Source organism: Blennius ocellaris (assembly GCF_963422515.1).
Source record: "Blennius ocellaris genome assembly, chromosome: 1".
NCBI lineage: Eukaryota > Metazoa > Chordata > Actinopteri > Blenniiformes > Blenniidae > Blennius > Blennius ocellaris.
The window spans coordinates 14718568-14741949 of NC_137650.1; the positions used below are offsets into that span (position 1 = coordinate 14718568).

At 42.1% G+C, this 23382-nt stretch overlaps 1 protein-coding gene across 2 annotated transcripts in view; it reads right to left on the bottom strand.

The window, feature by feature from the left end:
- Window positions 1-7216: 7216 nt before the first annotated feature.
- The window catches only part of arnt2 (aryl-hydrocarbon receptor nuclear translocator 2), a 74924-nt gene continuing 58758 nt past the window's right edge, over window positions 7217-23382 (bottom strand). For both annotated transcript variants that reach the window (XM_080497168.1, XM_080497167.1), the window contains exons 13-19: window positions 19685-19757; window positions 18472-18595; window positions 18258-18360; window positions 18027-18165; window positions 16011-16161; window positions 10388-10533; window positions 7217-10080 (exon numbers count right to left, since the gene is read on the bottom strand). In XM_080497168.1, the coding sequence (XP_080353294.1) occupies window positions 9982-10080; window positions 10388-10533; window positions 16011-16161; window positions 18027-18165; window positions 18258-18360; window positions 18472-18595; window positions 19685-19757 (835 nt within the window). In that variant the 3' untranslated portion in view covers window positions 7217-9981. The remainder of the gene's footprint in view (window positions 10081-10387; window positions 10534-16010; window positions 16162-18026; window positions 18166-18257; window positions 18361-18471; window positions 18596-19684; window positions 19758-23382) is intronic.

A 23382-nucleotide genomic window follows, 5' to 3' on the forward strand; every position in this document is an offset into this window, starting at 1 on the left:
TGTCACATGAACCCTGGTGGTCTTTCTAAGGCTAACACAGCGCTAATGTGTGGTTCGGTGTGAAGCAGCATGCAGCAGGATGGCCACAGAGCTCATAGCAGACACACACAGGAGTAGAAACCCAGCCCATTCTCTACCGACTTCCTGGCTTTGTGTAATTCCTCGCCACAAATTTATAGAAGCCAGGGTAAATTTGTGGTGAATGGGCCCCTAAATGTAAACCGCCGACTTCTTAAAGATGCTTCACAGCTCTACGCTAATGTGTTTAATCCAATCTGCATTGTCAAACGTGCCATAAAACTCTGCCGAGACAGCAGATCGCTGATCAACCAACCAGAGCTCAGCAAATAGAAAACTGAATTCAGTGACCACGGGAAAGTATTGCAGTGTCGCTGTACAGGGCTTGAACTCCGGGACAGAGGAGAGGAGGTGATGCTGGACGTGCCAGCTTACACACCTGCTTCCAGGCAACATGGCTGACCTGAGCGCACAGCCAGAAAGAACCAGTTGGTGGCTCTGGGCTGAAGCCAACACTCCTCAAAGAACAGGGCTTCGTTTCCAAAAGCTGGAGAGTCTCAGTAGAGTGATCGTGTTACTGTGCATGGTTCATGTTGGTAGAGCAGGTTGTATTACAATCTAAAGGTTAGTAGTTCAATCCAAGTTACTGAACACTGAGTTACTCCCAGAAGAGATACTGAGAATACCTCCCATTGTTAATATTGTGTGTGGCTGTTTTAGTAATCCTCTCTTTTGTGAGGCCCAACAGCAGTGAGAAACCCCCCGAAAGCATGTAGATGAGGGTTAAGAAGTTGTTTCTGGGCATCTATTTGTGCAACAACGGTGTTTGTAGCAACTGAAAATGCAACTTTTTGAAAATGGCTCCTGAGGCAGAATTTTTCTGAAGCGTTTCAACTTCATCTCTATGGAAATGCCGAAAAGGGAAACTTTTCTGAAATGCTCCCACTGCCCTTGTCCACTGTGGCCATAGTAAATCACATGTATTGATCAGTGATGCCGGTAACGCGTTAATTAGTAACACGTTACTCTCATTTGACCACTTTATTTCAGTAACTAGTAATCTACCATGTTACTATTTCCAAACCAGTAATCAGATTAAAGTTACTTGTCCAAGTCACTGTGCATTACTATTATAGTGTCCCGCAAGTTGAGTTCCTTGTCTGCAAAGCTGCTTTATTATCAAACAGAACCGGCCACTTGACTCCTCAGTTCTCCTCCAAACTGAGACAGACACATGCAGCACATGCATGCAGGAGCAGGAGGCAGGGTTCAGCAGAGTTTTTGGTAAAACTGGTTACAATTTTCATGTTCAAGGGTGGGGGGTGTTGTTGGCAGCTGCTGAAAGTAACTAAAAAGTTACTTGTGATGTAGCTTTGTTACTTTTCAAAACAAGTAATCTGTGAAGTAACTAATCATTAATTGGATTAGTTATTTTTAAGTAACTGTGGCAACAGTGTATTGATTCACAGCATCAATGCAATGTGTGCGCTTCACTCTTAAATTTAACAGCAGTTAATTTACTAACACTGGGAAACACATTTTTTTCTTGCATACAGACCTACATGGATGGTTTGATGAAATAAAAACGGCAACCAGGAGTTGCCCAACATGGCAGGTACATTGTTTCCAGTGTTTCTGCTGTTTCTATCTAAATTGACATTGTTTTCAAAACATTGCTGTGTAAATGTGAAGCTTTTCCTGAAATGAAAACACAAAAAGGTTGTTGTATAAACAGGCCCTGAATGGGAGTCTGGACTTTGAGTCTGAGTCTTTTCTTTGTGGAATTTGTCTTTTGTGTTTTTGCCATGGCCTGGTGACGTAAGCATAAACAATGTTCATCATTTCTACAGCTCTAAAAGATTCTTAGACCATTTGAAAAACGTGTACATACAGTCAGGGCCACTTTATTTCCGACTGTTACTTTTATTCTCAGAGACTAAATAGTCCAAACATCACTTTCAAAAAATTTATAAAGAAATCACATTTTTCAAATATGTTCTTTTGCATGACAGCCTCATAATTTTCCTTCCAGGAAGTCGTCTACAGTCACATTTCAATAAAGCTGTTAATGGGAGTCAGTAACATTTGCGGCGCTGGATGCCCATGGAGCCGTCAGTTTAGCAAGCAGAATCTCAGCTTTTAAACGGGCGGCAGAAGTCAACCAGTACGTCCGGCCTCTTTGTTGCTTTTCTTCTCAGACACCATCAGTCCTCTGACAGGAGGTCTGTTAATCACAGTCAATTAGCTCTTAAAGCTCTGGGGGGAAAACGCGAGGGGGGAAAAAAACAAGCAACCGATGTTTGGCGACGGTTGCTGCACTGCATTAGCTGCACTTTGTACAGGCATAATTACTATCAGTCAGTCGAGACATGTCCGACCTTGCATGTGCTGTCACACGGGACTCACAGGCTTTTCATGTTCAATCATAGCTTTCACTGAAGACTAATTGTAGCCGAAGGTAGAAAATACTGAGGGTAGCTGACAGCGAGAATTAATCCTGACCTCTCTAATATAACCTTTCCTCCCTGCTCCTTCATACTGGGGGGGGGGTCACCTGCAAGACCTCCACATACTGATGGACCGGAGTCACGTTAGGAGAGCCATCGTAAAAAGTTGCAGAGAGTGTCAGCAGGATTAAGACTGAGCGTTGATTGACATTACACGTCATGCATGTGCACATTTGAAACATAAAAAGGCTGTACGTGTCGGTAGAGTCTCAAAAAGTGACTCTAGATCGACTGAAGAGCAGTGGAAGTCCTTCCAGTCTCCACCCTAAAACAAAGATAATCAATCATTTACCGGTGGAAAGGATTCTCCACCTTGGATTCACCTCATGAACGCGGAGTCCCAGAGTCTGGGAGAAGCTTCAGTGGAAAGCCATCTGAACTTCATCACAGCGCATTGATCTCGCTCACAGAACAGATTTTGCTTGGCATGCGCAAAGACGACAACATGTTCAATGTGTTGGAGAAGTGTGGCGGGCCAGATTCCTTTGAAGTGGATGGTGAACAGATTTGAATCAGGTTTTGCTCAAAACGGCTCCAGTCTTTGAACGTCCATCCATCTTTCTTACGCCCTGAATGCAAGTTAGCGCTGCTGCAAGCTGGAAACCTTCTCCAGGTGACTGTGGGTAAAAGGCAGGGCACACGCCCTGGATGGGTTGGCAGGCTGTGGTCAGTACAGCTAACACACACACACACACACACACACACACACACACACACACACACACACACACACACACACACACACACACACACACACACACACACACACACACGCACACGCACACGCACACGCACACACACACACACACACACACACACACCATCAGAGCAGCTTTGATCATGGTGAGGGTCGAATAATTTCACCGTGTCAAAGAGAATAACTGCTGGATTTTTCGACAAAGACTGAAATTATTGAATCAACCTGCATGTTACTGTACAGTACATTAATTATGGAATGGTTGTAGTTAATGCTGGATTCAAGTGTGGTAAAGGGACAGTCCTTGCATCTTTACTTTTACCATTTTAAAGAAGGCTGCAAAGAAGGCTGAACCAGGCAGCACAATAGTGCAACGATTATTAATCTGGCCTCAGGACAAAATCAGGCTGGAATTGATGTGAATCTGACTGTGGAGACCAGTCCAGGGATGCCACCTGAGGTGAACATTTTACAGTTTATAACAATCATGATACACGATAATTGGCATTATAGGCCCCATTTACAGGACAAGTTAAAACGCAGTTTCTCGAGGTTTCGTTCCAGAATAGTTGTGCAGTTACATGACAATGTTTTGAAAAAAATGTCAGTTTCCATGGAAACTGCAGAAATGCTAAAACAATGTAGTGAGCATGCAAGGCCACAAGTTGGCGCTGTTCGTTTATGATAATACCACAGACACATGCAGCAGAGAACAATACACAGGTAAAAAATAAAAATAAAAGCATACTGACATTCTAGTGGACAGACGACCAAGTTAGATTATTATCACAGTGACTGTCAACTATAAAACTACCAAGTCCCTGGAGAATATGGACGGGAAGTCATGACACTCTGGAGAAAACATTCTTCTCATTGTCCATCTTTCCTGCAGAATTACTGATTTATGTTTTGCCATTAAGTAGTGAGTCTCCTACCATGCCATGTACTGGGTGTCTGTTCTCAAAGAGTTACGTTTTCAGTGGCAGTGTTGTCATGGAAACATACACGTTTAAACAGACAAGTTAAAAGTTTTCACTTGAAATCATTGTGACGTTAACAGGGCCATAATGTTATGGCTGATTGGAAACATTGCAAAGAGTCACTCACTAGAAAAGTGTCATATGAATGTTCTCAATCTTTTCATCTGAAACAGTTTTTCCTCTCCACACTCACCTAAACATGCTAAACAAGATTTTTTTCTCTATATATAGTCGATATACATGCCTACTTCTGCTGTGCAATATGATGAGTGGTTTATTAATAAAATGATCTGATTTGAACGTTATTTTTAAGTTTTGTAGTTGAAGATCCAAGTTTCCTCCATGGTCCTCAAGTGCTTCTTTATCTTCCTGCAGAGTTCATCAAGTTCACAGTTATTATTAAAGTCAAAGAAGCTGTTCACTTCGCTGAGCTCTGGTTCAGAATGGCTCTGTCAGGTTTGTAAACTTCAGAATACCATAACTTCTCTTCTGAAGGATCACATGCTTCTTTAACAAGTGTGTTCATAAAGAGGTTTTGGAAAAGTTGCTGTGGTAAATGGATGAACACGTCGCGACTTTGATGCAGATCAGATCACTTTTTATGACGTATTCATGCAGAAAACCAGGAAAATGTCAAAAGAAATTAGTTTCTATAGAAGGACAATGCAGTTTTCATGAACATTGCCGTCATATATTTGGCTTATTATCTTCAAATTCTGGCTGGTTTTGGTCCTTAAAGGCTCATAAGGTCCAACATATGAGATTATGAGATGATAAACAGCCATTAAAATAGAATTATCATATTAAAGAAACATGAATTCAAGACAGAAGAATTGGAAGCACGTATAGAAAATAATTTACACTGACCATTATGGTTTTACATGAATAATAATATGGATTCTGAGTGTATTAAATCAGTTAATAGGAGGACGATGCTCTATAAACTGGATGTTTGGGAAATTGTAACTGAATTTGATATAAAAAAAAAAAAAAGAGCGTTTTACCCCAGGACCCTCATATCCCATCCCTTTATCTGGATGATGTGAGGAAAACAACAACAAAGTGTATGTGTGTGCAGGTATCAGCGTGCTGACGTGATCTCTGCGGTCTAAACGCTGCTGTCAGTGTTGCGCGAAGGAGATCCGCAGCGGCATGATTTAAGATCGACCTGTCAGCAGCCAGACAGGCCGACTGCGGACAAGAATGCAGCTCCGCGCCGCCAACCACGGTGCACGTGCACGCGTGCGCGCGTCGCTGGCTTATGCAAATGCAGCTCTATCTCACGCGCACGTGGCGATGGTTCTGAAGGCCCGAGGCGAGGCGCAGTAAAGAGCAGCAGAAAGATATTTACAACACTCACTTATCAGCTAATGACAATCACACGGGAGAGATGAAGTGGAGCCGGGCGACGGATTCAGAGAAAATAAAGACGTCCGTCACAGACGGAGCTTAGCGGGTGTCGGTCGGGGCTCGGGAGGCTAATCGCAGTGCGTGTCAAGTCAGGCTGGAATGCAGGGAAACTATTTTCTTTTCAAATTGTCGAGCAGTTTGTTCAAGAGGCTGCAGAGAATAGGTGCCAAGCGGGCGAGCTGCCAGCGTGAGCGGAGGGAAACAGATTGCAGCTTTTTGGCATTCCGCACATACTCAACAGGCTTTAGGAGGCTAATGCAAGGCTCATATGCAGAGGTGGGAAGATGAAATGCTGCAGGACATGGAAAGTACACAATCCGTGCTGAGGAGCTCCGCTGCCTGCGCAGTTTGGTCTTTTTCTCTGAGGTTTCAGCATCTGGAGTGGTTCTCCAAGTGTTTCAGGACCAAAGGCTGGCCGCCACACTGACCTGGCGCCATTCGCTCATTTCTTATTGTGGCACCTTTTCTGCAGCTCAGTGTCAACAGAAAAACAGGGTACCAGCTGTAAAATAAAAAAAAATAAAAAACTTGCATTTTCAGTTCTTGGACTTCAGGTAATTTTCATTAGGAAATGTGTTGTCCGATCATATGGCTTCTAATATTCAAACGTTGGAGTATGAGCTCTTTTAACCACCTGGGTTTTCACACTGCATGAAATTTATGACACTCACAACTGTACTTTAGAATTAATTACAATTTAGGATAATATAATGCCAAACATCTTAATGTTTTTCACTTTATTTGATATAATTAGCCACACTTTGGATCCACAGTCAGTAAAAAAATATAATGGTTCTTACTTTGATGCTTTTAATGCAACGTATCCGTTAAACCTTTATAGTTTGCACTACTTCTTTGCACTAAAACTGATTTATGATTCTTATGTCACTTATTCCAGTTCAAACTGTGCAGATTGAGTTTATGTCTCATGTTATCCCTGATCACAGGGACAATTTTTGGAGACATGGTGATTTTGCAGGTCAAAGGTCAAACTGAACTTCAAAATGATGGAACAAAGGAATATATTTATTGGTTAGTAAAGTAGCAATTTTTTGTTCTAAAACGAGATTCCATGGACGTTACATTTTAATCATATACACATTTTAATGCAACAGTGATTATGCACAACATTATTAAGATTTTTTTTGTGCAAACTTATGTTTTGTTCTTCAAAACCATTTATCATTTGGCTGTATTGATTCTTAAACAGGCAAATGCAATGTTCTGGAAGTTTCATTTGGACAGGCATTGTTACATTGTCATCATCAATGTAAGAACAAATAAATAAATGTGGAGAAGCTATGTGTAAAATATATTTTACACTTCCTCTATTGGTCTTCATCTAAACATTTAAAGGTCAGGACAGAAAACCTCTGAACTAACTTTGCACCATCCAGTTCGGGACTATTTTTCTGTCGTTTCTGAACCGTGACATTATTTATTCTGCCGGTCCTGAAAGGACAGCAATACACCACGTGTAACTGTCGCATTCTTGCCTGTCTGGAGAAAGACGTCGACTCAAAATCGATCAATTAAAATCTGGTGATACGAGCCTGAAGAACAGAAGGCTGAGCTTTGAATGGAAGCCACGTAACCAATAAGAATTTATTGTCACAAGCACAATTTGTTACACAAAAATAATGGGTCACATTTACACAATTTATACAGGTCTAGAGAACTCAATGTACAATTAACTGACTAACTAAATACCGATAGTTAAATACGCACTCACATAGCACACAATATCATTAAAACCTACACAAAAAATTAACTGTGTGAAAGTAACACGAGTCGAAAATCACATTATTTACAAGGAAGGAAACGAAAAGAAAAACATCGATTTGAGATCTTTAGCAAAAGGACTCTGATGTCTGAAGGTTCTCCGTCTGTCTCAGAGACATTATACAATCTATCATGTAAAAGCTCCCCCGCTACAAAGTAGTATTCAGTCTCTGATTGGCTTTAAAAGGTTACAAAGTAATAAAGTCAAGTAGCGAGAGCCGAAGAACACCAAATACACCGGTAAATACTGCGATTTGCTTGGACGGTATGGCGGTTTTTTCCCTTTTTAAAGCAGGCTGGTGTGATTAGCAGTTAGCTTCATGAAGTGCACTTTAAGCCTTTAGCTTAGCAACTGTCAGCAATGAGTTTGTTTTGTTTTGTTTTTTTTTTATTTTGTTTATACATAGAATCCTTCTACACTCGCTTTTTTTTTTTTTTTCCTTTTACTTGTCTATAGCTCAGGGCTTCACTACATATAGGTTACACATAAGTTGGATGGCAAGGACAGCGGTGAGTGAGATGAGCGGCTCAGCGTTTTGCCGACGTCCTCATGGGAAGATCTCGGGAAAGTTTTTCCAGTCTGCAGCCACAATGACTCCACTGCCGTCTCCGGACACGTTTCCACTTAAAGATTGAGCAGAGGTCTACGGTTTCTTCATGAAGATAATATAAAAAGTTTGTGACCACGTATTCAACTCGACCCCGTCCCGTTTAGGCCCCGTTTACATGACAATGTTCCAAGTAAAAAAAAAAAAAAGCATGATTATTGTGTTTTCGTCTCAAAAATGTTTTGCGGAAACGGGAGGAAAAAAATTAAAACGTGTAGTTTTCATGTTGGGCCACTCGTGGGCGTTCTTTTTGTAATGACATCACACACACATGCATGAGAACAAAACACTTAAGACATTAACAATGGTGAGTATATGGAAAATTTGCATTTTCCCCGGTTCTATGGACACAGAGTGAGAGCGTTTTCAAAAAGTTACCAGCTTTTTCATTTGCACTTGAAAATGTTGTCGTGTAAACACTAAGCACCACGTCTTTACCACCCTAAATGTTTTGCTGGTTTCACACCAACACAGTTCTGGTTTTCTAATCCGACGCCGGTGCAGGTTAAAAAACTGGTTCTCCACACATTCCTGCTCATTGGTGTGCCGGTGTTAAATCAAGGTGTGGCCTTGATTTAACACCGGCACAGAAAGTCTGGGTTTTGTTGAATTTTATGGCTGGAGAAGTGTAAAAACAAGTGCAATCATTTCAAGCTTCTGCTTCTTTTCCCCGACTTCAAACTTGAATATTTAATGCCTGGCAATTCTTCAAAGTTACCGTTGTAAGACTTATGAGAAGGGTGCATACCAATGCTTGTGGGCGGCGATATAACGGGTGTAAAAATAGTAAAACACCTGCAGGATCTTCACACTTGAGTGTGCATTTTTGAAACGTTTGAAGTAGACATTATTTTAGTTGTTGTTATTATTATTAGCATCAAGACCAGGCAGATGGATGAGGATTTAAAAGCAAACTTCACGCAGAAACAGTATATTTGTTACACAGTCTTCCCCCAGCTGTTATTTTCACAAGTGCTTGTCGAATCCACCTCATAACATGACAGCAATCTGATTGGCTTTATATTTTTTTTTTCCCCCATCTCAAAACAATTCAAATGATTCATTTTGAAAATCCTTATCTGAAAAGGCAGAGTTATCCACAACAAGCCCTTCTACCCTCTCCTTCCACATGACTGGTCATCTCTGGTCATATCTAAAGATATTTTCAGCTTGGAGCTACAGCACAAAGACGTCGGACACGCGGCTGTTTCTCAGCTGCAGGTGGATCAAAAGCCGCCGAGGCAGACGTGAAAACGTGGTCACAGACTCTGAAGTCTCTTGCTTATTGCAACTGATAAATGCACAGCAGCATGCGACGTGATGTAATCCGACTCAAGTGTTTTCAGCATCGTATTCAAAGAGCTCATTTCGAATCAACTTCCAGTCAGGTCGGACGAACGCCACTGCAGATAAGCCGTGATGAAATACCGCCGCGGGTTCTTTCTCTTTTCAGTGAAATACAACCTGAAGATAGAAGAAGTACAGTACGAAGAAGAAGTTGTTGCAGAGGCTGCGAGTGTTCGGCCCAATTAATTAAAGTTTCCCGACATTTCTGATAAAAAACCACCTCGTGTCGTACTATCAGCGCCTTGTTGAGAGAGCGGGATTACTTTTCAATAAATGCTTAGTTTCTTCTCTGAATTGGCGGGAAAACCGTGTGGAGAAATCGTGGATGTGGCTGCTCGGGAATTTTGAAGAAAACTTCTCAGATCTCATGAGAAGGACGAGGAAAATCCTGGATAGAGACAGAGACGATCGTTTCTGTGGACTCGAGATCTCTTTGCAGCCTGCGAGTGTGTGTTTTGTGTGTGTGTGCGTGCTTGCCTCACATTCACTGTGCTGCACATGGCTGTGTGTGTTGATGATCCAGCTATACAGAAAATCCAGACAGATCGTGAGAGATAAATGCAAACATCAGTCCAGTTCTGAGACGTGGCCGAGGAGGAGGGAGGGGGCGGGGCGGGTGAGGGGGGCGGGGTTTACTCGGAGAATGGTGGGAACATGCCGAGGTCGGCGAAGTCCTCGATGTTGTAGTTGGCCGTCCCCTGGGTGGGATCCCCGGCCATGGGTAGCATGTCCTGCAGAGAGACAGGAGGGAGAGGTCAGAGGTCAAGGGTCACACACACACACACACACACACACACACACACACACACACACACACACACACACACACACACACACACACACACACACACACACACACACACACACACACACACACACACACACACACACACACACACACACACACACACACACACACACACACCCACCCACCCCATCAGAGCAGCTTTGATCATGGTGAGGGTCGAATAATTTGACCGACTCAAAGAGAATAACTGCTGGATTTTTTTTGACAAAGACTGGGCGAGTGTGTCTCACCTGGAAGACTTCTGTCTGGCTGGGGTTGGGGTGTGTGTGCTGCTCCCCGGCCTGCTGCGAGTGATGCTGGTTCTGCCACTGGGACCAGACCTCGCTGGGACGACCCTGGAACTGAGCTCCGCTCTGACTGCTCTCCCCCGACACGTCTGCAAGCACACACACACACACATACTTCCAGATTAACGCACACACCTGCGCGGGGTGCGCCCGACGGGTTCGAACGCAGCATCGCTGGTCCACGGAACCCAGCCGACCACGTGGACTGACACTGTTGACCTCAAGTGTGGTTGCCTCCCGATAACAGAGGACAAACTACAAGCTTTAACGTGACTGTTGCTTCACACTCACAGGCGACAACGTTTCAAGCATTGATTTTGCATTTTCGTCTCAGAAAAGATTCCCGTTTATGCAGCCACGTTTTGAAAGCGATGTCTGTTTCCACGGCAACTGCAGAAACGCTGAAAACAATTTAGTGTTCCGGTTGGGCCGCTTGTTGACACAGTTTGTTGTTTTTGTAATGAAACCACACACGTGCTTGCAGAGAACACCACGCTATAAACATTAACAATGATGAGCACACGGAAATCTGTATGAACAGACGACACAGTGGTAATGTTGTTACTAACTAATTAATGCACACCAGTAAAATGTGGTCCAACAGTAGGACAGAGGCATTAAAGAAAGGTCTCTTTACTGCTCTTTTACTCATTATTTATCTTGATCGTTTTTATGTTTGCACCGTTTACATTTGATGTAGATAATCTATCTTCTTCTTTTTCTTAAATGCTATCTGCAATTGTATATAACTTGTGTATATAACGAGTGACGGTGGCTTGTTGGCATGTCTGACGTGTTTTGATGTGAAGTTTGTGCTCATTGAAGGAGGTGATCATTTACATCCTCCATCTGACGTGGAGCTGCGCTCTCATCTGAAAGACGTCCTGTTGTTTCTCAAAGTTTTAGCCTCAAACATTGATGTGATTGTGTGTCCTACTGTCACATGTTCAATCCGAGTATGACTGTAAGTGTTCCAGTAAATCCTCCCGCCTCTGATAGGTATAAGGAGAAAATACACATGGAATTTTCTTCATCTTGTTCATTACATGTGTGGATGTCTGTGCCTTGAGCCCAGTGGGTTAACTCGAGTGTTTCTCACTGAAACGACACAAAAGAAACCCTCCTCTGTCTGACCTACAACACCGAGCGGCTCCACACAACTGTCTGCTGCTAATATGAATATGAAGACGTGCACATGGCAGACTGATAAGCTGTCTGAGCATTCACAACAAGAAGCTTGTCTCATCACCATGCAAATACAAGCGGGGGGGGGGGGGGGGGAGAGAGAGAGAGAGAGAGAGAGAGAGAGAGAGAGAGAGAGAGAGAGAGAGAGAGAGAGAGAGAGAGAGAGAGAGAGAGCGAGAGAGAGAGCGAGAGAAATAAATTAGATTTAATGAGAGAATTTAAAAAAAAAAGGAGGTGGGGGGGTAATTAAGCAAAACAGAGGCAGGCTGGTTGAGAATACGTGAAGTGGAATGGAAGCGAGATAAGAAACAACAGCTCTACATGAATAAATGCTGATGAACACACGGGCTGAATGGGAGCGAATGAGACTCGCAACGTTCTACAGACTGGGAGGGAGTTTGGGGTGTCGAGTGTACAAAAACAACCAAAAACTAACTAATAAGACATGTGAACTAGAAAAAAAGAGGCATCAGAGAACCAGGAGTCCATTTGTATGTTCATATAAAAAGGCTGTCCAGCAGCCAGAAGCAAACAGGCCGTGGTTACACGATATTTCACCTTTCTGTTTCAGAAAAGTTTCACAAAAGCTGCTGAAGACCAAGATCAAATAACAATTTTTTGACTTGAATTCCAGAAAATACGGTAGTCCTTGAACCGCTTCTTCAACGTCTTCACCGATCAGAAACGCGCAGCCGTAATCTAATCCCCTAAAACACAAGATGTTAAATCAAACCGAAGCAATTTAAAAGTGGATTCTTACAAACATCAGTCAGAACTTCTCCTCGACTTCTCGGGGGGGATTAAAAACTTGCAGCAGAGTGTGTGGGAGGCCGTAGATTTCCAAATGAATGTGTCCTCTGGGGATGCAGGAGACGCAGGGTTTGTAAGGTCGTCCCGCTCCGTGAAATGTGAGACGCTGTGCGAGACGATAGAGAACCACACGTTTCAAAACGCAAGACGTATGAAGACTTCCTCTCTTACAGTCTGGAACCTTCTTCCGCAGACCTTCTGAGCCGACGTGGACTCTGCTGCGCCTCTGGCCGTCTGCTGTGGAGGATTCCAGCAGCAGATCCTTTAAGTCCAGCAGGTTGTGAGTTGGAGCAGCCATGAATCGCACTTAATTGTCCAGCACATCCCAAAAGATGATCGATCAGTTAGGAATCGGAGAGATTTGGATCCAGATTGATACTTTCAAGCGTTTGTGAAACTGTTCTTGAACTCTGATTCTATGGCAGCAGCCACGAGAGAAAGTTGTACCTCCCATAGAAACATCGCGATGGACAGTGGGACTCGATGTTTTGACGCAGAACAGCATGGTCTTGTTTCCAAAATGCAAGCCTGGTGATACGAATTCTTCAGAAACCGGACGATCATCCATAAAATGACAAAAAGAGCGTGATATGTTCTTCCAAGTGTTCGGTCGTAAAGATGTCATGATCGCGCTCAGACTTCTGTTGCTTCAAGCAATGGACCAGGAAAAGAAAACCCAGAATGGTGAGAAGATGGTGAAGCTGTCCAAGCTCAAAGGGTTCCATCAGAACCAATATTAACTTCTGCAACAGTTTGAAATGCCGCATTTTGATTGGACAACACGTTCCGTTACATACTTCATCTTCAGTTGTTGAGATGCTCCGGCATATTTGTCCATCAATCCCAATTTGATCTAATTTACGCCCTCACTTTTACTATTTTCCTTGTTGGTTCTCTGCGTTCTGTTTGACTTCTCTCTTGTATGGATGCAGACGATGGACACATCGACACACTTTTTAACCATAATTTCCCAATTTTGGAAACACAAAAAACACATTTTCACTACATGCAACTGCCAACTTGGTACATTAAAAGGACACTTTATTCTTCCCCTTGAGCAAATTCTTTTCATGTATTTGACTGTAGTTCTACCGAATGTCTCATCTCAAGTACACATGCTTCCAGAATGGTGTTTTTGAAAATGAATTTAATGCAGAATCATCGTCGGTGAATTGGAAATTAATCTGATAAAGACTTAAACAAACAACTTATCAATTTAATTGATTAAAATCAATTATTAAAACAGCTGTCAACTAATTGAATCACAGATCAATAAGTTAATATCATTCCTCTACTGGAAGCGGCTTGTTTTCTCACCAAATGCCAGCAGAGGAAACGTCACACTAATCCACAACGAATACTTGTGACCTGCAAACTTTGCATTAACGAACGTGTCTGCCACATTTGTTTTTGTTAACATTTGAAACATTTACAAGCAAAAGGAATAGGATTATGTTCATTTCAAATTGTACTTTACTTTCTAAAGAATATTTACTGCACTTTTTGAGACGAGGTTGAGACGGCAGTTTATATTTGTGTCCAGTTATTGCTCATTAGGCATTAATTAAGCACACTGTGTTCATTCTGAGCCGTTTTACAGAAATCATGTTTAAAAAAATCCTTTTAAAATGCCCAATTCTCATGTGTTTTTCATTTTCTTCATGAAAATATGTAATAACTTCACCTGAGAAAATAAAGGCGAAACAAAAATAACGATTAAACGAATAGTCGTTGCAAAGTAATCTCTTAGTTTCCCAACAAACAATGTTGATATTCAAAGATTTTTTTTTTTTAAACCTGGTTAGCTAATTGTTCTTGTATCTGAACTTTGACACTTTCACTCATTATTACCAATTTAAAGTGCCAATTATTTTCTTGTGAGATTTGTTGCTCTGAATGTGTTATGATGTTTAAATACTATGAAATTGAACTTTTGCATTCAAACCTTTCCCTTTCGTTTGTTTTTTTTTAAAAGGAGCCGATGAAAAAGAGCAAATGAGCCGCGGAGAGAAACAATAGCCATGTGATTGGTGGTGCACCGATCTGAGGAACACTTAATGAGTGACGCTGCCTCATCATCCATCCGTTACCTGTGTGCATTGAAAAGAAATCTCCGGACTCAGCGAGCGTCTTTGTCCCTCATTACCCACCCGTAAACACCGTGCTTATTACTGGCGAGTGCTAACTGCTTCCTCCCGAGCGCACACTGAAGTATTGATTGCTGCCGGTGTATTTCTGCCATCTGAATAATGAAGAAAAGAAAGCTCCCGACACGTCTTTCTCCACATTTGTAATCGCCTCTGATCGCCATATATTGTCTTGTTATTACTCTAACATGGCCTCAGAAACAACCGACTTGCTGCTTTGCACATGAGATACAGTTTCCAGGTAATCCGGTTGATGGGTGGCGAGTAAACAAACTGCCATTACTGTGGCGTGCTGTGCTAATCAGCACAGAACTGATTGGAGTTTAATAAGGTGCACGCGCACACGCACGCACATTGCTGCTCTAACCGTTTGCTTTAGCTTTGATTAGCTCAAACACTGCGGCAGCTAATGTTTCTACAGTTATGACCTGGTGACAATATTTGTTGCCGTATGAGACGAGCTAACTAGCTGTCCTGATTACCAACAAATACAAACAATCCGTTTAAAGAAGATATATATGAGCTAACTTCAGTCTAGCCGGTAAAGAATCCTCGGCAGGAGAGACGAGCCCAGCGATACCATGACACTCAAATTCTGTTTCAGAGTCAACGATCATGTTATATTTACGCTGTCGAATCCATGTTGGTGTGACAGATCCTCATGTGAGATGCTTTCAGATGATGATGTCTGGATCTCCATCAACTTCAAACACCAGGAACACTATTTTATATATAAAATATAGATTATATCATTTCTCCGTAAAAAGCACCGACTGTGTTGTATTTGGTGCTCCAATATGGCCGCCAAACTGCCACAAGCAACTGGTAACAGCGTAAAAGAAAACGCACAACAAAACACAAAGATCATTGCGAGAAGCTTAACTCGCATTGGCCTCAAAGCCATGCTGTCAGGGGGAGTTTAAAAAAAAAAAAAAACAGAATGCAACAGCTATAAGAGAGGTTTTTTGGGGGGGCATTTCACTGTATTTTGCTTCAGAATGTTTCATTGGCTTCATGTTGGGATTGTAGTAATTTTTCAATGTGGCGGTCTCTATAAGATTCAAGGCTCAAAAATGATACCTGAGGCACTGGTTTATTTGATTTTTCTTTAGTCGTTTTTCTTTAGTCCAGTGCACAAAAAGCACATCAAAATGTGTGGAAAATGGAGGAATGTTGTGCTATTACTGTTGTTAATGATTTGGCAAACCGTTTCTGCAAAAATCACACACACACACACAAAAAAAATGAAACAAATTTTTAAGTCAAATCGAATGGGATTTTAGTGAAAATGGGAGCACGTACAAAAAAGTCTCTGACATGTTGAAGCAGACTCACCTGACGTGGTTTGGTTTAAGCAGGCAGGACAGAAACGCTGCAATATGTAAATGGAGCTCAATTAAAAAAAATAAAAAATAGAGGCTCACCGAAAGCCGTGCTGCGGTTCGTCAGGCCCGAGTAGGCGTTTCCGCTGGGCGAGGAGGTGGCGGGAGACGACAGGGGGCTGTAGGACGCCGGGTCGGTCTGGTAGCTGTGACTTGAGCCGATCCCGAACGGGCTCGACTGAGCTTTACTGGACTGGAGAGGAAAACATAGAGGGAATTTCACACTGAGCACTACGGGATGAAAGAATAAGTTCAAAACAAAGATTGAGCTCAGAGGTGGGACGTCTAGTAACATTTACTCTGTTTGCAACGACAATTTGAGATTTGAGGAGGAATTTGTCTGGACACGTAAAAGTAAACAACAATAATACACTTTGGATAATCATGAGATGAGAAATGACCAACTGCTTTTATTTAGACAGTTCTGGCCTTTGCATGTTGGTGAGGTGTGTCTGACTCAATCTCATGTTTTGGGAAAATTACACATCTTAAAAGAAGAATTGCTGAAAAAAAAAAAAAAAGGTCAGGAAGCATCTGGTAGGAATGTTTATGGTCAAAGAGATAAACAATATTTGAATGCATAAACAGCCAGTTTAATGATTTTCAACAACATGTTCATGGGTGAAGGATAAAAAATGATACTTCATTGAATGTGGACTTCTTAATGACATATCAATATTTTGTTGCGTTAAAACAAAGACGGGGATTTAGCGTTCTAGTAATTTATATACTATATATTACATACATTACAATGTAATTATTTACTGGTCTGGCCCACTTTTGATAATATTTATGTGTGTATGTGGGACCTGTTTGACAGTTTGACACCCCTGATACATAAGAAGACATACATGTGTTTACACAAAGTCATGTTCATTTATTTGCGTTCATTTTATAATGTCCAAAACATTTCATCTATAAAGATAACTATAGTGACCACAACGTTGGCTCCATGTTCAGCACCGACATGTGCACAAACCAATAATGTAACAATCTGGCCATTTCAAATATAAAAGTATTTTTTAGAACCATAACTAAGAAAGAGACCTGCTGTTTGTATCTTCAGTGAATGAATATTGAAATATGATGACTACTTTTGAATGAGAAACTGTGCAAAAATGGCAAAGAAACCTTTTAGTTCCAATAGATCGAGTCATATTTATGCATTACTACATTATTTTAAAGTACATTTAATGCCACTTCAACAATGCAATAACTTATGAAATTACTAGCAATATGTGATTACGATATTAGCTCTTATATATCATTACACTTTTGACTTTATAATGTTTGAAATAGCTAAAATTATTACTTCATCAGCAGTTATTGCATTATTGGTTTTATTACATTATTTGTTGCTCCTCTGATACAAAAGACTTGTTGCATTGTAAAGATAAAGCATTAATAAATGTGTTCATACTGATCATTTTAACATTAATGGAGATGACTCGGCTTGTCTTGTGATATAAATTCTCCCAGAATCGGAAGTCAGATTTTCCCAGCTGGGAACTGGGAGGTTTCCACCAAAACCTCCATGGAAAGATACAGATTCTTTCATCCATTAAGATCTGAGCTGCGCACGCAGCGGGCCTCCGGACAGTTTCAGAAAAACAATCTTCCAGTAGAAATGCCTCCAGAACAAGTCACCACTTTCCAGAAGTGTCTGACAACATTTCCAATATTAAGCAACCACACGGTGAGAATGAGCAGTTATCACAAGTGTCAGGGTTCGTCACAGAAACCCTGCAAGCTCAAACTGTCAGCTGTGTTTATGGAGGTGGAAACACATTTTCTGTAGCGATCTGGATCTAGTTAGTGCGACGCAGTCAGAGGTTACTGAACAACAAAGAGCTTGGTGCAGTGGAACGACCCTACGAGTGTATGTGTGTGTGTGTGTGTGTGCGTGGAGAACAGATGAGACTGTTTAGAAACACATGCTGGGCACATTCCCTGAGAGAGGTTATGGAATGGACACAAAACGCAACAAATCAGACATTTCCGAGTGCAACAGTGGCTGCGGGGAGACGACGGTACGCCGGGCTCAGCTGGCGCTCTTACCTGTCCAGAGAAGGGCGGGCGGTTTCCTGACCACGCCACCTGGCCCGGGTTGAGCTGTCTGGAGATCTGAGCCAGGTTCTGATTGGACGAGCCCGACGGCTGGATGTCGTTCACACCGGGGACGTGGATCACAGAGGAACTGCTCACACACACACACACACACAGTTAGAGATGAGGCCCAGTCAGACTTCACTCAGGATCCTAACACACAGTCATATCAGTGACATGTACCTGAAGCTTTTGCCCGAGTGTCCCTGCTGGAAGGGAGAACTCTGGGAGTACAGCTGCTGTCCTCCAGCTGTAGAGGACGGAACCATCATCTTCTTATCTCCCGCTACACACACACACACAGACACACACCAGAGAGGGAGTTACGAAAAGCAAATAGAAAGAAGACTATAAAAAGAAAAACGATGCAGAGCGTATTCGGAGACGTGTGTCGTACAGCCAGAGATGCCGGTGTACATCTCAGCAAAGCGAGGGTCCCTCTCCTGGGTGAACAGCGCTTCCGTCTTGTCGATGTTCTTTCCCGCCTCATGGACTCCGCTGCTGACGCCGGCCACGGGGACCTGAGGAAGCGGGGCAAGTTCAAGACATAGACACAAGAAAATCTACACCAAAAATTGGCTGATGTGAAGAGTCGAGCTCAGACTTCAGGGAGGACATTCTCGCATGTTAACGCTTCATTTTCCAAACGCGGTTTTCAAGTGAAAATCTTTTGTTGCGTTTTACATGACAAAGGTGTTTGGAGCCACTGGAAACAACTTTTTGAAAATGTTCCAACTCCATGGAAACATGGGAAAACCTTTTTCTGAAACACTGCTACTGTGCAACACAGTCATTGTAAATAGTTGTTCTGCACATGCTCAGTTGATGGACAATAAGAACAACGTTATCCTCCAGAGTGTCATGACTCCCAGTCCATATTCTCCTGGGACTTGGTACTTTTATAGTTGACAGTCGCCGTAATAACAATACAACTTCATCTGTGGTCGTCTGTCCACACGAATGTCTGTACTCCCATTGTTTATAACCTATTTTCTGTGCATGTGTGTGTGGTTTCATTACAAAAACAAACAATAGTGCCAACTTGTGGTCCAACATTGAAAGCTTCATCTCATTTCAGCATTTCATCTGTTTATGAGCTATCCATATAAACGGATAGCTTTTTCAAAACGTTACTGCGTAAACGTGAAACTGTTCTGAAACGAAAATGCAAAAATGTCTTTTCAACTGGAAGTGATTCAAACATGCTTCTCCGTCACAAATGGCAGTACGGTGCCTCGACGGTGTCATGGAACTTTTGAATTCTGCATGGAAGTAGCATGTGCTGTGAGGTAATTTTCCACCCTAACACTAGAGGGCATCAAGTTTCTGATGAATCCGTCTTGAAATCGCATGTGTTTACCTTCCGCAAGCGTTTTTCCAGTCACAGTGAACAACGGCGGCAGAACAAACGAGAACGTTGCTGTAGCACCCTTTAGTAGCCCAACATGCTAATTAGATAATTTTCAGTTTATTCGGTTTTTGTATAGTTGTTTTCAGAACATTGCCATCTACAGGCGAAACTTTTTTAGCAACGAAAGAAACCCCCCCCCCCCCCCAATGCATTTCCACTTGAAACGTGGTGTAAACGTGCCTCAGAAGCAGAGTGTTACCTGTGAGAGGTCGTAGGCAGTGAGTCCATCTCGCTGGTGAACCTCCAGCTCTGCCTGCTGCTGCTGTAACTGCCTGCAAACCACAAGAAAACACATTCGCTCATATATTAGCAGCTCCACTCAACTCAAAGGAGAACAGACTGATTAACTTTTCATTAGTCAATTAGAGACTAAGTGTTTGACGCCATAATAAAACCCACTGATTGAAGAGGACGAGGTTACGTACAATCTGATTGACAACTTGTATAAAAACTGCAGATAATTGAATTAACCGCATCATTTCGAGACCGACTCAGTTGCGTGCATCTCTGGCGCGGCTCCAGCAACAATAAGAACCTTTGTGCTATATTTGCGTCACTGCTGCCGACTCGTTAGAAACCCTCAGCTGCACACCTGACATATCCTAGAATGCACCGACTTGCAGGTGATTCACTGAACCGTTGCCATTGCTTCGACACAAAGCAAGGCGAAGAGAGGAACCAGCAGGAAGCCAGAGAGAAGAAACAACTTCAGTCAGAAAGCCTTTCAGATGATGTTAGAAACAGGATACGACTATACAATAGCGTGCAGTGATTGAGTATAACCTGCAGAGGGAGAATAATGAAAAAGGTGTGAATATTAACACCGAAAAATTCCAAAGACTAGAAAACGTGAGCTAATCCAGTGAAATACCCCAGTTTTTTTTGTTGTTGCTTGGATTCATCATGATATGAGATCTGATCTGCATCAAAGTCGGAATGCAAAACACAACGTGTTTAACCTGATAACTATTTCATGTTGTCATTGAGCGCAGACAATAAACATCCACAGTCCTGTTGGGAAATAATCATGAACCTTCAGGCTAATGATACTCGGCTGAGTCAAGAGTCAACAAACCTTCTAAACATTAAACAAAGGACGAATAATGTACTCTCTAACCTTTTTGGAGTTTGTTATTCACACCACAGAACTGCTGATGTCTACCTTTTGCTCACAGAAAAACAAAACCAGACCGTTGTCGGCTTTCGTCAAGAACAGTTTGTTTCCTTCACAGTGGAAGACGTCAACTCAAAGTCTGCTGGGATTTCACATCCAGACAAGAGTCTACTGAAAGAGATCATTTAGTATCGTGGTTGTTCTGCCTCGAAGCGAAACGAGGGAGAAAGCTAAATATTCTACTTTATTTCTTCATTCCCAGTGCAAACCTGGAGTTGGTTCCCGGCGCCAACAGTCCCCAGCAGTACCTGGAAAATGGTTTGCAGACTAATGAAAACCAAAGGTGAATAGTTGGGCAGTCACACGAAGCTCGACATCAGTATGATGGTGAGGTACGGTCGAGGAAGCATCATGGCGACTTCACCATTAGCATGATGTGGCAGAGGCATCTTCAGCTCGCAATTTCAAACTTTCATTCACCGCTTTTTCCATCACAAAAGATTAATTAATCTCCAAGTGTGTCCATGAAAGAAGCCGTATTCTATGCAACTCTTTTGGTACAACTCTTTCGAGCCGCACATGCAGCCATTTCTTTCTTTCCCGCTTACTTTGAGTTTAGCGTTGTGTATAATGCGAACACTTTTCTATTTAATTCAATTTGATTTCTATTGCACCAAAGACAAGACAGTCATTTCAAGGCACTTTTTTAGAGGAAAACTAACAATCTCACATGAGCAGAGGAAACGGTAGGAAGGAAAAAAACTCCCTTTTAACAGGAAAAAACCTGCACAACCAGAGTCAGAGGTGGAGACTTACTGTTGTTTCGGTTGCAGTTAAGGAACAGACTTTTAACTTTTGCATAGCTTAAAAAACACACAAAAAACAGCTCTATGAGTTTAAACATGGAGGCAAATCGACTACGGAGGAGCTTTAAAAAGGAAGAAAATCCACTTTTTGTTGTGACCTGGTCCAAATGTAGACCTGAATGAGACACAGATGCTTTGGAATGAACTTGGACAGCCAATAAATATCAGAATACTTTGTGTGTTATTAGGTTATACAGACTCTCCCTTAAAAACAGATCAAATCATGATTCCTGGACGAAATCATACAGAAAAGTGAAATATTTCCCAGGGTTCACATGCGGACAATGACGACATCCAATGCAAACAACAGGAATCAACAATGGGATGTAATCTCTTCTAATGTTTGAATGTTTTCTAGTTACAGATGGACAATCAATTTTACAGAGGGGCCATTTTAGGATAAACTCTCTTCTGAAAGTGTAGTTTCTCCGGTTTTGTCCTCAGATGCTTCACTTAACAAGCAAAATGATCAAATCAAGATTCACCGCCGGCTAAACTCAAGAGGCTCCACAGAAAATGATGATGGAGCAAAAAGTATTTAAAAACGTGTTTGGTCTCTTCCATCCTTTTCTCTACCCACCGTGTCCACTAAGTGAACATGGAAAGTTACATTTGGTGACTTTGCTGTGTTAAAATGTCACTTAGCATCATTTTGTGTGTCGGATTATTGAAGCGTGTGCCCTCACACAGTGTGCCGGCCAATAAGTATGTAGATGTAATGTGACTGAAAGGAGTGGGGCTGAGGAGCAGGCTGCCAGAGCCGGAGCATTAAAAGTCCATCAAGTCGTTTCCCTGCAGCCTCCTTGCATTCACCAGAGCAAAATCAGCTGGAAAATGGCTCCTGCAAAGGCTTTTATTATGGTCAGAGCTGGCACTGCACGGCCCGCCAACTGGAGCCGTCGGTGGCACTGTTTACCTCAGATTCCAAGCTTCCAGTTAACAGCTCGCTACCTGATCAGACGGGGCCCGGTGCGTTAGGGGGAGGAGTGGAGATTCTCCCATTTTTGGAGAGGAGATCCTTTCAAGCCACGACGGAGGAAACTGCATTCAAAGTGACAATTTAAATGGAGGGGCCGCCTGAGAAGCAGCGTCCAAACACAATCGGAGAGCAGGTGGGACACGCAGGAAGCTCAGCCGGGGTCTGCACTCAACTCATTTCCACTCCAAATCCATTTAACAATCAGGCAATGTGTGATTTAGCCAAAATACCAGAAGTCCAGATGGAAGGTCTGCGTGATTCAGGAAGAGCAACGACAGGAAATATGGCCAAACATGACAAAATGTGCCAATTTATTCATTAAAAAGATGTTGTGTCCAACTTTTACAGAGAGGGGGGGGGGGGGGGGGGGGATCCATGAATGAATATGTATTATTTAAATGCCTTTGTCTGCTGATATCATGAAGCCAAATCACTAGACAAGAGGAAACAAGTTACTCATGACCTCAGCTTCTCATTAGCCACAAAAGTTTATACAAAGATCAAAAAACCCCGAAGTACACTCACACTTTGGAAATCTGCATTTCCTCACTTTACTTATTTACTCTAAATAAGGGATGTCAAACACATTTTAGCTGAGGGGCTACGTACAGTACAATTCAATGTTGAGTGGGCTGGACTGGCAGAATAGTGGCGTCATAATCTTTGAGTTTTAAATTTAAAGTTTTTTTCTTTGTGGCGCAGAGTAAATGTGATAGAAAATCTCAATATTTCCATCAAAAAAATATATTTAAAATGACTACAATCAAAACATAAAGCCAATTTCAATGAAAGCCTCAGGTGTAAAACAGTGAAATGAAGTGCTAATGCTGGTTTGCAAAAAGAAAAAAAAAGACACTTTTTTAGACGCTATGGACCTTGGTCAAATGGTGCTTTAATACACTTTTAAACTTCGAGGACATAAGCAAGAATTTTATTTG